The sequence below is a fragment of the Stegostoma tigrinum genome, chromosome 11 (genome assembly GCF_030684315.1).
Source record: "Stegostoma tigrinum isolate sSteTig4 chromosome 11, sSteTig4.hap1, whole genome shotgun sequence".
NCBI lineage: Eukaryota > Metazoa > Chordata > Chondrichthyes > Orectolobiformes > Stegostomatidae > Stegostoma > Stegostoma tigrinum.
In genome coordinates, this window is record NC_081364.1 from 28,453,218 (window position 1) to 28,468,365 (window position 15,148).

The 15,148-nt window shown below is 39.9% G+C and overlaps 1 protein-coding gene across 1 annotated transcript in view; it reads left to right on the plus strand.

The window, feature by feature from the left end:
- Window positions 1–15,148, plus strand: part of ninj1 (ninjurin 1) — a 60,255-nt gene that overhangs the window by 30,204 nt on the left and 14,903 nt on the right. The window contains exon 2 of the mRNA XM_048547698.2: window positions 13,125–13,350. Coding sequence (XP_048403655.1) covers window positions 13,125–13,350 — 226 coding nt within the window. The remainder of the gene's footprint in view (window positions 1–13,124; window positions 13,351–15,148) is intronic.

The following is a 15,148-nucleotide window of genomic DNA, read 5'->3' on the forward strand; positions in this document are numbered from 1 at the left end:
TGCTGGTTTGCAAAATAGATATAAGATAAACAAAAAATTCCTTTAGTGGTACAAAAAAACTAATTGACTCCAATGCTAGGCATTAAAACTATTTTAAAGGAAATCGCATTGGCTACAGAAATATTTATGAGTTAATTTTTAACAACATGTTACTAATTCAAAAACTAGAAACCCAAATTTACAATAAATGATGTTAAATATATATCATCGTCATTTAATGCCTTCATAGAAGCGTGCGTACCAAAGAGCTGGTCTCAGGTTCAACCTCAAGAACTTAAATCCTTTACCCACCCATCTCAGGTCAAATTCTAGGCCCTTCTTCCATTGGAATCAGAAGAAATTCATCCACATGTGGAACATTTCCCTTACCCAGGAAGCTATCTCTCATTCAAGGCTAATATTAATGCGGAGATTCAACATCTTATCCAATCTGCAAGCACTGTCTTTGGACACCTGTGGATAAGAGTCTTCAATGATTGTGACATCTGTGTTAACTTTAAGACCCTTGTGAAGAAGGCAGGCATTCTTCCAACTCTGAGATAGACACCACCTTAAGGCTACGGAGAAGTACCATCAACATTGTTTGAGATGGATTCTTTGCATCAGCTGGGCGCACAGATGTACGAACATCAGAATCCTTGAAGCAGCCAATAGCACCCAGCATCGAGACCATGATAACCTGAAACTAACTCCGCTGAGCCAGCCACATGCTTATGGTATCTGAGCTCCGACTGCCAAAGCAAATCTTCGCCAAGTTCAAGGAAGGCACTTGAATGAGAGGATGATAAAGGAAACATTTCAAAGATTTTCTGAAGGCTTCCCTCAAGAAATGCAACATAGATGTCAATACATTAGTAAACCCTCATGCAGAAGAAACTGACTTGGAGGAACCTCCGGTATGAAGCAATAGGATTTGTAGAATCATCAAATCCCTACAGTGTGGAAACAGGCCCTTCGGCACAACAAGTCCACACCGACCCTCAGACCATCCCACCCAGGCCCATTCCCCCCTATATCCCACCTAATCTACACATCCCGGAACAGTATGGGTAATTCAGCACGGCCAATCCACCTAGCCTGCATATCTTTGGACTGTGGGAGGAAACTGGAGCACCTGGAGGAAACCCACGCAGACATGAGGAGAATGTACAAACTCCACACAGACCATTGCCTGAGGGTGGATCAAACCCAGCCCTGGCACTGTGAGGCAGCAGTGCTAACCACTAAGCCACCAAGCTATTCTTTTGAGAGCAGCAGCGACAAAAAGAAGTATGGAAAAAGAACTGGAGAAAGGAATGCCAAAGATTTCAAGGCCAAGGAACAATTCCATCTTCTAGAAATACCTTGCAAATGTGTGGTCAGAGATGTGGCTTGAAATCGAGCGCTCATCTGCCACACGTGGACTCACAGAACCCATGACACAGAATTTCCGAGATGGGCAATTACAGGTTTCAGTGAGCGGGTACTGATATTTGTCACATGATTTACATTACAGTGGATATGTTTTTGATTAATAAAGGGGTCACAAAGTTTATTGGAGGTCAGCATGAAGGTGGAGTTTAGGCCACAATCACATCAGCCACTACCTTATTAAATGGTGGAGTAGGTTCGAGTGGGCAAATATTCTCATGTTTGTAAGTGAACTTAAGTAGCTTACTGTTTCTGTTCCCATTAGAACTATTTAAAAAAAATCGTTGTATAATGGGTGGTTGTGGTTGGATTTTGGAAGAGAGACAGACAGACGCCTCTGCTCTCAAATCTTATTTTGGGAAAAGCCCTCTGATAGCCCTACTTGTAAATGTCAATGCTTAACAATCTAAGCAATAAAAGTCTGTAACTTTTTTCCACGTGAAGAAAAAAAACCCCTTTATTTCTGGATTCATTATGTCTAAAGTTATACAGATGAATGGATATAGCAGTTTATTTGCTACCAAAATTCCTCTTACATCACTGCAGAAGTTTGGCAAGACTTCTTTTTATGAGGAAATGCTTCAGACAAGTCATGTGTATCAAATGAGCTGCTACAGCTTCTCATCAAGCATTAAATCATAGAAATGGGCTAGAGTTAATTGTTTTGTTTCCTTTGTTTTGAAATATGTACAAGGTTTAACTCTTGATTGGGAATGAAGGACTGCTGGAATAGTTGTTCTGCTGTGAGATCTGTTACATGCTTGTGGATACTTCAGTGCAATTTCGTCCAAGTCATACTGAGCTTCCAGCTACAGCTAATGTAAATGTTGACGGATGTGGATACGCATCACAGTATACAAATGAATGAGATTCTGCTGCCTATAAAATATGATTCTCATTGTTGTATTTTATTTAAGCTACTTAATCTCCCATAGCATTGTTCATGGAAAACTGGTGCAGCTTTATCTTGGTGAAACTCTGCCTGTTTACTTTTTCATCTGTAATCTTGCTTCTCTTTCTTACAACTTTTCTCTCCCTTTTAAAGCCTTACGACATTTGTCATTGATTATTTTTCACTCTGAAGCAAACGTGCTTAAATACAACTTCTCAATGCCCTAGTCTTGTTTATTCTGTCTTTGCGTGTGTCTCAAATTTTATTTTCTATTTTGAGGAGGTATTACATTGTCCCAGTAAATATTGTGTGCCTATGTTACGGCTTTTTTTAACTTCCGTGTGTACTGGATTAAGTAGATACAGCAGGAGCATAATGTTTCTCTGTCCTTCAAGGGGGGCTTTTTTTCCCCTTTATTCATTAACAGGATGAGGGTGTCCCTGCTAGGCAGCATTTATTGCCCATCCCTAATTGCCCAAGGGGCAATTAAGAGTCAACTACATTGCTGTGGGTCTGGAGTCACATGTAGGCCAGACCAGGTAAGAATGGCAGTTTCCTTCCCTAAAGGGCATTAGTGAGCCAGATGGGTTTTTCCTGACAATTGACAATGCATTCATGGTCACCATTAGATTCATAATTCCAGATATTACGTTGAATTCAAATTCCACCATGTGACATGGCAGGATTCGAAGAATGTTGTCTGGGTCTCTGGAATAACAGGCCAGCAATAATACCGCTAGGCTATTATCTCCCCAGTAAATTGCTTATAAATGCAATGTAAATCGCATATAAACAATTTGATCTCACTGAAGCCTGGGACTGTTTCCATCTTTGGCAATTGGATGAAGAGAACCATTCATATAATTTTAAACTGTTGTTCATATTTACTTTATTTACATTTCAAGTCTATGAATATAGTAGAAACACAGTGGGAGTTAACAGATACTAACATTAATCAATTATTCATGATAGTATTAGAATTTAAAGTGACCTCATTTCTTTTGGGCCTGTTGCTAATAGAAACTACAAGACACTTGTTAAAGATAGTCTGAATGTTCAGCGTTGTTAAGAGAGTGATTGCATAAAGCAAAAAAATATAAATTTCACAACTGAAGTCCTGAGTGCATAGCTTCCATTATATACAAAGTAACAGAAAAGATGGATACACAAGAATAACCACATTCTAGAATTGGCGTCTGTTGTTTTAAGATGAGAGATGAGGAATTTGAGTGTTACGAAGTAGAATTTTATTTGTTTTTTGGAACCAGTGAAAATATCAAATAGACCACATAGGCTTGTATCCACTGAGGGTTGAAGTTGTTTAAACTCATACAGTTTCTTTCATTCAGAAGGCGCAAGAGGGAAAGCTTGGACAAGAATTTAACCTGGAACATAAATGCAACTAACTGAGGAAAGAGGGAGAAGAAGTGTATCCCCTCACAATGTTTTTAGGCACAAATGATGTCTGTATTTCCCCATGCCTCAAACTGGAAACTGCAGAATTGGCCCAAATATTCAACCCAAGATGGACAGTTGAGAAGGTGGATTTGTACGCTACAGTTAATTATCTGAAAATTTGTCTTTAATTTAGCCAAATAAATCTCTGTTTGCTTTCAGAGAGATATGAGAGACCATTGTTGGCTACCTAAACTAGTTTACCAGTAATGTTGATTCTAACTGGTTTAATGTAGCCCTAATTAGTAAACTCACTGGTAACTGCTTTAGGAAATTAAATTGCCAGAAAGCACAGAAACGAATGGTTTTGTAAGTTTGGAGTTAGGACTCATTGTACCTAATTATTTTGCGCTTTATTCAATATATTTTTATGTTTTGTTAAATGGTAAGGACTAACATATTTTTAAAAACCAAAAAAACTGCGGATGGTGGAAATCAGAAATAGAAACAGAAATTGCTGAAAAGACCCAGCAGCACCCACAGAGAGAAACCAGAGGCAATGCCTTGAGTCTAGTGACCCCACCCCCCAGAATTGATGGCAGCCTGGAAAAAGGTGACTTTTATGCAAAAGATGGGGTGGGAGGAGGAATTAAAGTGTGTACAATAGGTGGAGATAGAGCCCAAAGAGAAAAAACATTTGGACAGACAAAGGAATGATCAGCCTGGGAGTAAGAATAGCTATTAGTGGACACTGAATGGCTAATGATGGGTTGTTTCTAATAGCAGACCATGTGATAACAAGGCTTGGTGTGTCGGTGTTGGGGTAATGACACGGGAGAAAGTGCCTCAAGTTGTAAAATTGTTGAGCTCGATATTGACTCCAGAAGGCTGCAGAGTTTAAATTTATTTATAAAAATTTTAAAATGCAACAAAAGTGAAAGCCTAATATGCATTAACCAGCACACATGTCGTACAGAACACTTTCATAGTAACAAAGTGTGGAGCTGGATGAACACAGCAGGCCAAGCAGCATCTCAGGAGCACAAAAGCTGACGTTTCGGGCCTAGACCCTTCATCTAGGTCTAGGCCCGAAATGTCAGCTTTTGTCCTCCTGAGATGCTGCTTAGCCTGCTGTGTTCATCCAGCTCCACACTCTGTTATCTTGGATTCTACAGCATCTGCAGTTCCCATTATCACTTTCATAGTATATTGTTTTAATGGAAACTCTGGACTTGAGAATTAGTTTTTCAATTTAAATGTATTTAGCTTCATGTTCTTGAATGTCCTTACCCCCTTTTATAAATGAAGTAAAAACTCCTATCAGTAATACCTTAAAGGGTGTAAAGTTACAAGAATATAGGATTTCAATGTTTTTCTTTATTTGTTCATGGGATGTGGGCTTTGCTGATATGTCCAGTATGACCATTTCCAATCCCTAACTGCCTTCTTGAAGGTGGTGGTTGAGCTGCTAACACTGTTTGGGATGGAATGCCAGAATTTTGACCCGGCAAGAATGAAGGCGATATAATTCCAGGCCAGGATGGTGCGTGACAGTAAGAGAAATTTCACATGGTGCTTACAAAGTCTAAAGTGGGTCTAAAGCAGTAAATTCAGTCTCACCAACAAACTGAGTGCATTATCCCTTTTAGAACAGTAGCACAAGCAACTTTTCTTGAAAATAATCCATTAAAGTAATTTATGAAAACTAGATGAGGCAACAATAAAGCTGAACTGTTATTTTCTGGAAACTGAAAAATGTCATTAGTTTTAGAGTTGCAGATAGTTTGGATTGCTTTTAACTTGAGTGAGGATTTAAGTAAATGATGAAAAACAAAATATTTTGAAGTCAGTAAATAACAGGAGGAATTTTCCCATATTATTTTAAAGTGTGGAAGTGAGTGTGTTTGGTGGTGACAAACACGCCAAGCCACTGACAAGGTGACTCACCTGATTACCCTCCAGTCGTCTCATCAACAGCTGATTAGTGACTGAAGGTAAGTATCTCACCCTATCACTAGCCTCAACATTGGTGACCCAGGTCGCCAGAACTGCTGGCCAGTCTGAGGCCGATAAATTCTGGGGCCTAAAGTCTACAATTCAAGGCCTATTTCTGAGGATCTGGGAAAGTGGCAAGATAAGTTATTGTTATCTTCTTGCCACAGAGTTTATAGAGGGACTGCAAACAAAAAGGGTGAGCCATGGGGAATCGGAGACCAGGGCAGTTGGATATCTTACAGAAGCCATCCCCTTATACTGTCATTAGTTTCTTCCATTGCTCCTCATTAGTTGGAAAATTAACCACCTTTCCTGCCTACTGAGAAGGCACATGTCAGGTACGTGGCATGTAGAGTTCCATAAGCCACCATTAATCGACTTAAGGACATTAAATGCTGACATATTGAGGAAGTCCCCAGTGGCCATCTCAGCCAGCATTTAATTGCTGAGGGGTGAGTTCATATTCAAAGCCAGCTCAACTCATTATTTGGGATAATGGGAACTGCAGATGCTGGAGAATCCGAGATAACAAAGTGTGGAGCTGGATGAACACAGCAGGCCAAGCAGCATCTTAGAAGCACAAAAGCTGACGTTTCAGGCCTAGACCCTTCATCAGAAAAGGGTGAGGGGGACAGGGTTCTTAAATAAATAGGGACCTGTTGTGGCCCCCTGTACATCGAGGGAACCAAGCGGAAGCTTGGGGGCCACTTTGCAGAACACCTACGCTTGGGTCGCAATAAATAACTGCACCTCCCAATCGCAGACCATTTGAACTCCCCCTCCCATTCCTCAGACGACATGTCCGTCCTGGGCCTCCTGTAGTGCCACAACGATGCCACCTGAAGGTTGCAGGAACAGCACCTCATATTTCACTTTGATACCATTGGGCTGCAGGGTTCCCATGTGGATTTCACAAGCTTCAAAATCCCCCCTCACCCCACTGCATCCCAAAACCAACCCAGCTCGTCCCCGCCTCCCTAACCTGTTCTCCTCTCACCTATTCCCTGCTCCCACCTCAAGCCACACCTCCATTTCCTACCAACTAACCTCATCCCGCCCCCTTGACCTGTCGGTCCTCCCCGGACTGACCTATCCCTTCCCTACTTCCCAACCTACACTCACCTCTACTGGCTCCATCCCTGCCCTTTTAACTTGTCTGTCTTCTCTCCACCGATCTTCTCCTCTATCCATCTTCGATCTGCCCCCACCCCTTCTCCCTATTTATTTCAGAACCCTGTCTGCCTCCCCCTTTTCTGATAAAGGGTCTAGGCCCGAAACATCAGCTTTTGTGCTCCTAAGATGCTGCTTGGCCTGCTGTGTTCATCCGGCTCCACACTTTGTTATCTCTCATTTCGTTATTTCCTTTCTCTGCTACCTCCAAGAAGGAATTAATTCCATTCAACGTATCTCCAGTTGATTCACGACTAAACAGGCTGCTGTGTCATTGTGTAATACATCGGTTGTCATTTTACTGGAATAACAGTTTCTATTTGTGGGTATACTGGACATATTCCTGAAGTTAAATTTCGATAAACAACTTGAGTAAACTTCTTTATTTGTCCTGTGGCCGGATTAGATAACCTCAGACACCACTCCGGAGTTCCCACTTGTGTCAGTCTTTCTGTGGCTGGATTTCAACACAATTACAAATAACATTTCCTGGTCATTTCCATGAAATAAACTGTCGCCCAAAGCAGTTTGCAGGTTCATCAAAATTTAGTCAGGCAATCTACATAGTACAAATTTTATATACTGGAAAGGGTGGGGTTGGTTGCAAGACTATGTTTGAATCTATTGTCTTTCACTTATTTGTCCTGTCAGATTTGCTGCCATTAGCCCTACACTTTGGAACTTCTTTCCTTTTCCAAACAGATTGTATTCATGTTATTTAGGAAAGTGGCACGATCTACTCCTCATTAACTGTCCACAATATGACATGGTTTCTACTTTATCTGACCAAGGTGTGAAAAATCATCCCCAATAATACATGGGGTGAAAATCAGGTAAAACTGGATTTTGAACTCTAGTTTCTTTCCTTCCAATTACCTTCTCTGGTAAAGCCATGATAATAGATAATGGCATGGAATTGAGGGCATCTTAACCAAGTTGTCCTGATCTTTGGAATACTTCTCTAGTAGGTTTATTTGTATAGATATTTTTCACTTGATATGAGATGTACCTCGCCACTGGAACTCTGAGGAGTCCGACTCAGCTGGTGGACTTTAGGATCCCGAATTTGCTGGCCTCTGATTGACCAGCAGTTCTGGCGACCTGGGTCGCCAGTGTTGAGGCTGGCAATAGGGTGAATTACTTACCCTCACTCACTTATCAGCTGTCAATGAGATGACTGGAGGGTTATCAGATGAGTTGTTGTCATTGTGGTTAGTCATTACTGAATACACTTACTTCCACGCTTTAAAACAACAGGGTAAAATTCCTCCTCTCACAGTTGGCAGCCAGGATTTTTTTTTACTCATTTATTTAAATCCTCACTCAAGTTAAAGGCAATCTAAAATATCTACAACTCTGAAAATAGCCATATTTAATTTTTTCAGTTGAGCCTTATTGTTACCTCTTTTAGTTTTAATCAATTTAATGGTTTATTTGAAAGACAAATTGAATTTATCTAAGGTTCGGAAGGGCTTAATGGGCTGACTGTGAATTCTTGCACCAATTTATTGATTATTGTGAATTTATGGCTTTGGACACATGAACTGAGGATTTGGTAAGTATCACCTAGAAAGTCTCCTTCAGTCACACACTGTCCTGGCTTGGAATTATATTCCTTTCATTGCTAGGTCAAAACCCTGGAATTCCATTCTGTATAGTGGTGTGGATTTAACTGCCCTGCGTCAAGATGCCCCAGTCACCTCCACCATCTTCTAAAAGGCAACTAGGGATGGGAACTTTCAAATAAGCACAGGTCTTAGTGGAATTTCTGGTTCATTGGGACGTATACAGTGCATAGTTAGGTTTAGCATGTGTTCTTGGCTATTTCTGTCAGAGTGGAACGTGCAGTTATGCGAAAAAGAAGTATTTTGTATGTATCCTCAATTCAGATGAATGTGTCTTCACACAAGTTGGAATAGAAAGGCCCCAAGGTTTTCTATCCCATAAGGTTTAATGTAAGGGGCTGTGGTGTAAATTCCCCAATGACTGAAAGCCATAATATACGTTGAAAGAAACATGCAGTTAGCTGGGTGAAACAGTGATACATTTTTACTTCTGTAACAATGTGTAATTGGAAGCCTCGCGAAACTGTGACAAAACTCAGACATCTCCCTGAGGGGAAATTTCATTAAGAGTTTAATTGAGTATCTTATTGACACTCCAGCAGCCAGCTATGGGTAAACTTTGGAAAGTGTCATTCTATCCTGTATGGCATGCAAAGCTTCAGAAAATAAATGATGGAAGGAAATAGTAACACTTTACATCAAAAGTTGTAATTTTCCTCTCAATTTAGATTTAATTCCTATGTGTTAAAGCTCCCACAGCAGTTTATTGCAATAATAATGTTGCTGATATTCCTTTTGAGCCAAAGACCACAAATAGATCTCATGTACAGCAATAAATAAACAAATTATAATTTTAGACCATAAGACCATAAGACATAGGAGTGGAAGTAAGGCCATTCGGCCCATCAAGTCCACTCCGCCATTTAAATCATGGCTGATGGGCATTTCAACTCCACTTCCCTGCACTCTCCCCGTAGCCCTTGATTCCTTCTGAGATCAAGAATTTGTCGATCTCTGCCTTGGAGGCATCCAAAATCCTGGCTTCCGCTGCACTCCGTGGCAACAAATTCCACAAGCCCATCACTCTCTAGCTGAAGAAATGTTGTCTCATTTCAGTTTTAAATTTACTCCCTCTAATTTTAAGGCTGTGCCCACCGGTCCTAGTCTCCCTGCCTAACGGAAACAACTTCCTAGCCTCCACCCCTTCTAAGCCATACATTATCTTGTAAGTTTCTATTAGATCTCCCCTCAACCTTCTAAGCTCTCATGAATACAATCCCAGGATTTTGACTGTCTATACTTTCAATATGTATAACTGACCTCACTGCTGAATGAAAAGTCAGCTGTTCTCCTGTAACTCTGTCAAAAGAATGAGGTCATACAAGTGCAGAATGATAAAGATAGCCAAGCAAGCTCCTATGGCATAATAAGATCAGGGCAGGAGTTGCAAGAAGATACAACCGAGGTAGCTCAGGAATACAGCGCCTCAATACACTTTTCTCCTCGATCGCTATTGACAGTATCCAGGGAGTAACTCTCAATTCATCGACTTTCCAGGACAATCCATATCTTACTAGTTATATGCATTAAAACCGAAGTCATTAGTGTGCTCAATCACATCCAGGCACAGGAAACAAAACAATTCTGTCACAATTTATTCTAACTGATGTTGTTAATGGATTTATTATGAATTTGGTTGAATTATACTGCTGTACCTCCATTTCCTCCTATATGTCACTTCTTAAAACTTATCTGTTTGACCAAGTTATTGGTCATCTGTTCTAATATCCCCATATGTGGTTCACTTTGCCTGATAATATCCTGTAAAGCATCTTGGATGTTTTATTATGTCAAACTACAAGTTGATGTTGTCATTAGTGGCAGGCACACTTTGACAATTTGGACTCAATAATGTTGTTTTTGAAAATTGTTTTTATTAATTGTAAACACCTGGGAAAATATGGATGCAAAAATTGTACTTTTATTCATGGAGCTTGGTGATCTATTTACTGAGATAACATTTTGATTTTCAATGTTTTCTCTATGTAGTCCTCCAAAACACTTCAAAGTGTAAAAGACCCAAGCTGAACACCATTAGATCAGTACTAAACTGTGTACAACTGGGTGAAAAGACCATAAGACCATAACATATAGGAGTAGAATTAGGCCATTTGGCCAATCAGGTCTACTTTGCCATTCAGTTACAGCTTGCAGTATTTATTTGCTTTATTTATTGTCACATATCTAAAAAGATACAGTGAATAGTGTTTTGTCGCCATATTCCAGCACCATTTTGAGTTACAAAAAGAGTAAGAAGAAGTTACATAAATAGGGTTCATCTTCTGTGGAAAGGGTCCCCAAACACAGCCTCAGGTCTTCTGCAAGGTGTCCCGGGCCTCAAGGAGTCCCACTCCCTGTACAGCGATGACAGCCACACTTCAGGCATCCTGCAGCCAGGAATCCCTACTGAGAGGACTGTATCCGCCACAGCCAGGAATCTTCTCCAGGCCTACCACAGCTTCATGCTCCTCCAATGTTGCAGCTGAAGACACTCTGAGTCCCTGAGACCATGTTCCAAGCCTACTGTGGCCAGTAGCCTTCAGTCCAGGCACCTCCACTGCTGCAACCAACACCCGCCATACTCGCCAGCACGACGTCAGAAGAAGAAAAGAGAAAGAGAAAGACAAGAAAGAAGAGAGAGAGAAAAAAGGAAAAGATGTTGCCAGCCTGGAGTGAATGGGCTCAGGAGCCTGAACACTAACTGTCGTGCTGGCGTTGCCATCTTCAGTTATGTTTCTGAACTCCATTCTCCTGCCTCCTCTCTGTAACAATTAAGGACCTGGCTCTCTCTTAAATACTGTCAATGACTTGACTCATCAGCCCTCTGTGGCAATGAATTCCATAAACTGACCACCCTCTAGCTGAAGAAATTCCTCCTCATCTCAGTTCTTAACAGATGTTTCCTTACTCTAAGGCTTGCCCTTGGGTCCTAGTTTCTCCTGCTGTGGAAACATATTCTCCACATCCACTCTTTTCAGGCCTGTCAGTATGCTGTAAGTTTCAATCAGGTCCCCACTTATCCTTCTGAACCTCACTGAGTACAGATTTCCTGTGTGACAAGCCCTTCATTCTCTATAATTGTCACATGATGTGCTGTAAAAGATTCTCAATGTTTCCTGATTTCAGACCAAGACAAACTAATACTTTTGTTCCTAACACACAAGATAACAAAATATTTCCTCTACAATTTGTTGTCTTGGCAAAAATATTGACCTAATGTGTGTAAGGGAATGGTTGGCACTCAGTAAGATAGTTGATCCAATATTTGTATTTTGTCATAACAAATATTAAATACATTTGATTTGATGTTTTTGTAATTGAAATATTACCATATTTAGTTTAAAATGCTGTGCTGAGCAAAACATGAGTTAAGAGGGTATATTCATCTAGTCACCAGTAACTTATGGTAAGTAAGTAAAATCACGGAATAGTCCTTGAAAAAATATCGGAACTTCTGGATATATTAGGCCAGGCAGCATCTGTGAAGGGAGAAACCAAGTTAGCCTTTCAGGTTGATTTCCTATCATACCTTAGAATGGTATCAAATATTTCATGATTATAGATTAAAAAGATTTCAGTCATCACGTTTAAAATTTACACTTCTTGTGCTATTATAATATTAATTAAAATAATCTTTTTCCATTAACTGAAAAATGATAAAATATTGTAAGTATGTGTGTGACATGGAATTTAATTATAAACTTTAGATAATTTAGAAAACTCTTTAGTTCAAAAGATACAAATCCTAGACTTCTAAAAAAAGGGAGGATTATGTAATTCTAGGGCAAATCATAAAATATCTTAACAAATACTCTCCTATGACCTTGCTGAGAGGTAGCAAAGACCAACTGTACTCTGCAGATAAAACCATTATTAAAAAGTGGGGAATATTTGTGCCAGGAAGAGCAAATATAACTCCATCTCTATTTTAAAGTTGTTCATGGTGTGATTATTTTTGCATATACTTTCATTTTATACTGTAGTATTTATAGGCAATGGGAACCAGAGCAGTATTCTTGATTCCATGCACAAATCACTAGAGGTTCTCCAAAGTATTGGTGGAGGTGAGATGCAAAATTGAAGTGCCACTGAACCACCACTGATGGTATGGTATAATTATGATGTGACAAATTTGCATAGACAGTTTCCATTATAAATATGGAAGTATGATGGAAAAGGTTGATGTCAAATATTATAACAGGTTTTATTTTTAGATTAGAAGTGTACATGGATGTAAAATGTTCGAAAATATTATGTTTGTATAACAAGTCTCAAATTCCATTTGGTAATGCTCCTGCAAAACTTTTTTGGATATTTTACCATTTTAAAAGTGTGACAGAAGTTGTTGCTATTACTGTCTTTCTGGCAAGTACAGTTTTTTAATTAACATGAATAAAAATTGCTTTGGAAATGATTTATAGCTTAAGTAGTAATGGCCCTTCAGTGTCCATTGCACAAATCTGAATCAAAGTCTCTTGTTGTTTGGACAATGTTCTGCAGAGAAAAGCCTTATCTGGCTGCATTATAGCTAAGAACCAGTCAGATCTTTGGGAATTACAGTCAAACAACATGAAAGTTGAAGTCATCTCTGTGCCATAGACCTAATTTTGTCCTCAACATATTTTTCCCCACAACAGAATCCGCATGGGAGGAGAAGACAGTCCATCAACTTCAATCACTACGCCAACAAGAAGAGTGCAGCAGAAAGCATGCTGGATATTGCCTTGCTGATGGCCAATGCATCGCAGCTGAAAGCTGTGATTGACCAAGGGCCTAACTTCAACTACTATATACCACTCATCATTCTCATTAGCCTCTCGCTTATATTTCAGTTAGTTGTGGGTGTCTTATTGATATTTATTGGTGAGTTAAATACTGAATTATATTAAGACAGTTATGTTTTTGTATTGACAAAGTGAATGAACAGACCAATTTTCTATTATTACTAACCTACGTATATTCTTTGTGTATCGAATTGCAGTATCGGATAATGGTGCAAGAGAAATTACAGAAATGTGTCAATTAATTGTTTTAAACATACTTTGTGAAAAAAAGAGACAGCATTTTTATCACGAACTTCCAGCCAAATATTGGTTTGGTTATAATTAGGTATAAATTAGTTTGTTTTGAAGCTATGCTGTGAAATTCTAATGCATTCAAATTTTCAACCCTTCACAAATTTTCTTTCCTCAAGGCAGTAATTTTTATGGGCACTGAGACTTAATCCAGTGATAGCATTCCTGCCTTGGACTCAGAAGGTACAGGATTCAAACCCCACATACAACAGTTCATCTGAATGAAGCTGAGAGTTCTGGCTCTGAATTCCACATGACCAATAAGAGGAAAGCTCGTGCTTGCTGTTTGTGTTTACTCACCACCTCTGTCCATTCTCAATGCCTGGCTTGGATAAGCTAATTAAATCTTCTGTCATGCAGGACTAACCATTCCAAAAGCTAGTCTAAAAGATTTTCATAACTGTAGAAGAATCAAGTCACATTCATGTTACAGCTTGTCAATTTTTGAATCCTTCCATGCCTTTACAAATTCTTCAAGGAGAGAGCACAAAGATACAAAAAGTACAAAGATACAAGTGCCTGCTCATTTCATGTGAACTGTAGTCCTGCACCTTGACCAGTTTCAAAGTAAACTAATTTTACTAGAGCACTATACTTGTGAAACATACAAATGGGTCAGAGTGAACTTGCAATTTAATGCAATGTTATTCACAAAATACACGAAAGGCCCAAATGGACCGTATGGCCAAATATTATCTAAAACCCTTATCTTTCCCAATCAACCTCCTAATTCTTTCTTACTCTACCAATTGCAGTGTTAAATCTTGTCGCAATCCTTATCTAAACTACTCCTGGATACCAGACTAGGGGACCAGGTAAGAGATGAGAATTTGAACTTGGCCAGGCTGTGTAGTCAGCTGTGATCAACTTGGTGAAGGTTGGTCTTGCACATGGTCATTCTCTCAAACTCTCTCCAAGTGGTCAGAGAATGTTCTCTTACCATCAGCCAAATGATTTTCAGTCATGCATGACTAACCATTCCAAAAACTAGTCTAAAAGATTTTCATAACTGAAGAAGAGTGAAGTCATATTCACATCACAGCCTGTCAATTTTTGAATCCTTCTATGCCTTTACAAATTCTTCAAGGGGAGAGCACAAAGTTACGAAAAATATAAAGTCACAGTGTTCAGTGGGATTCCCGGTATGTCGAGGATGCACACCCTCTCCATACATGGTCATGGTGGGAATCTAGGGCACTGGTTAGAGTGCCTGCTGTACTCCAATACACAAACCAGGATTGTCCTCACCTGCCTGTGTCTCGTGCAGATGCGTTGTGCTTGACCTGTCCTGAAAGTCCATCAGTTATGGCTGCTCAAACGTTGCCCACTCTGGTTTTGGGCCTAGCCATTCAGGCCCTAGGCTATCTGGCCACATAGCACTGGCATGGTATTTGACCACTGAGTGGTCACCACTGATCCATGCCTGATCGCTCAGCAGCGATCCCAATACCAGCAGGGAGATGGCAATGTGTTGGTAATGTTACTGGACTGGCAATCCAGTGGCCCAGGCAAATGCCTCGAGTGGGGAGAAGGGGTTGATGGATTCAGAACACTCTGTGGCAACTGTTGCAAAATTCAGTTAATAA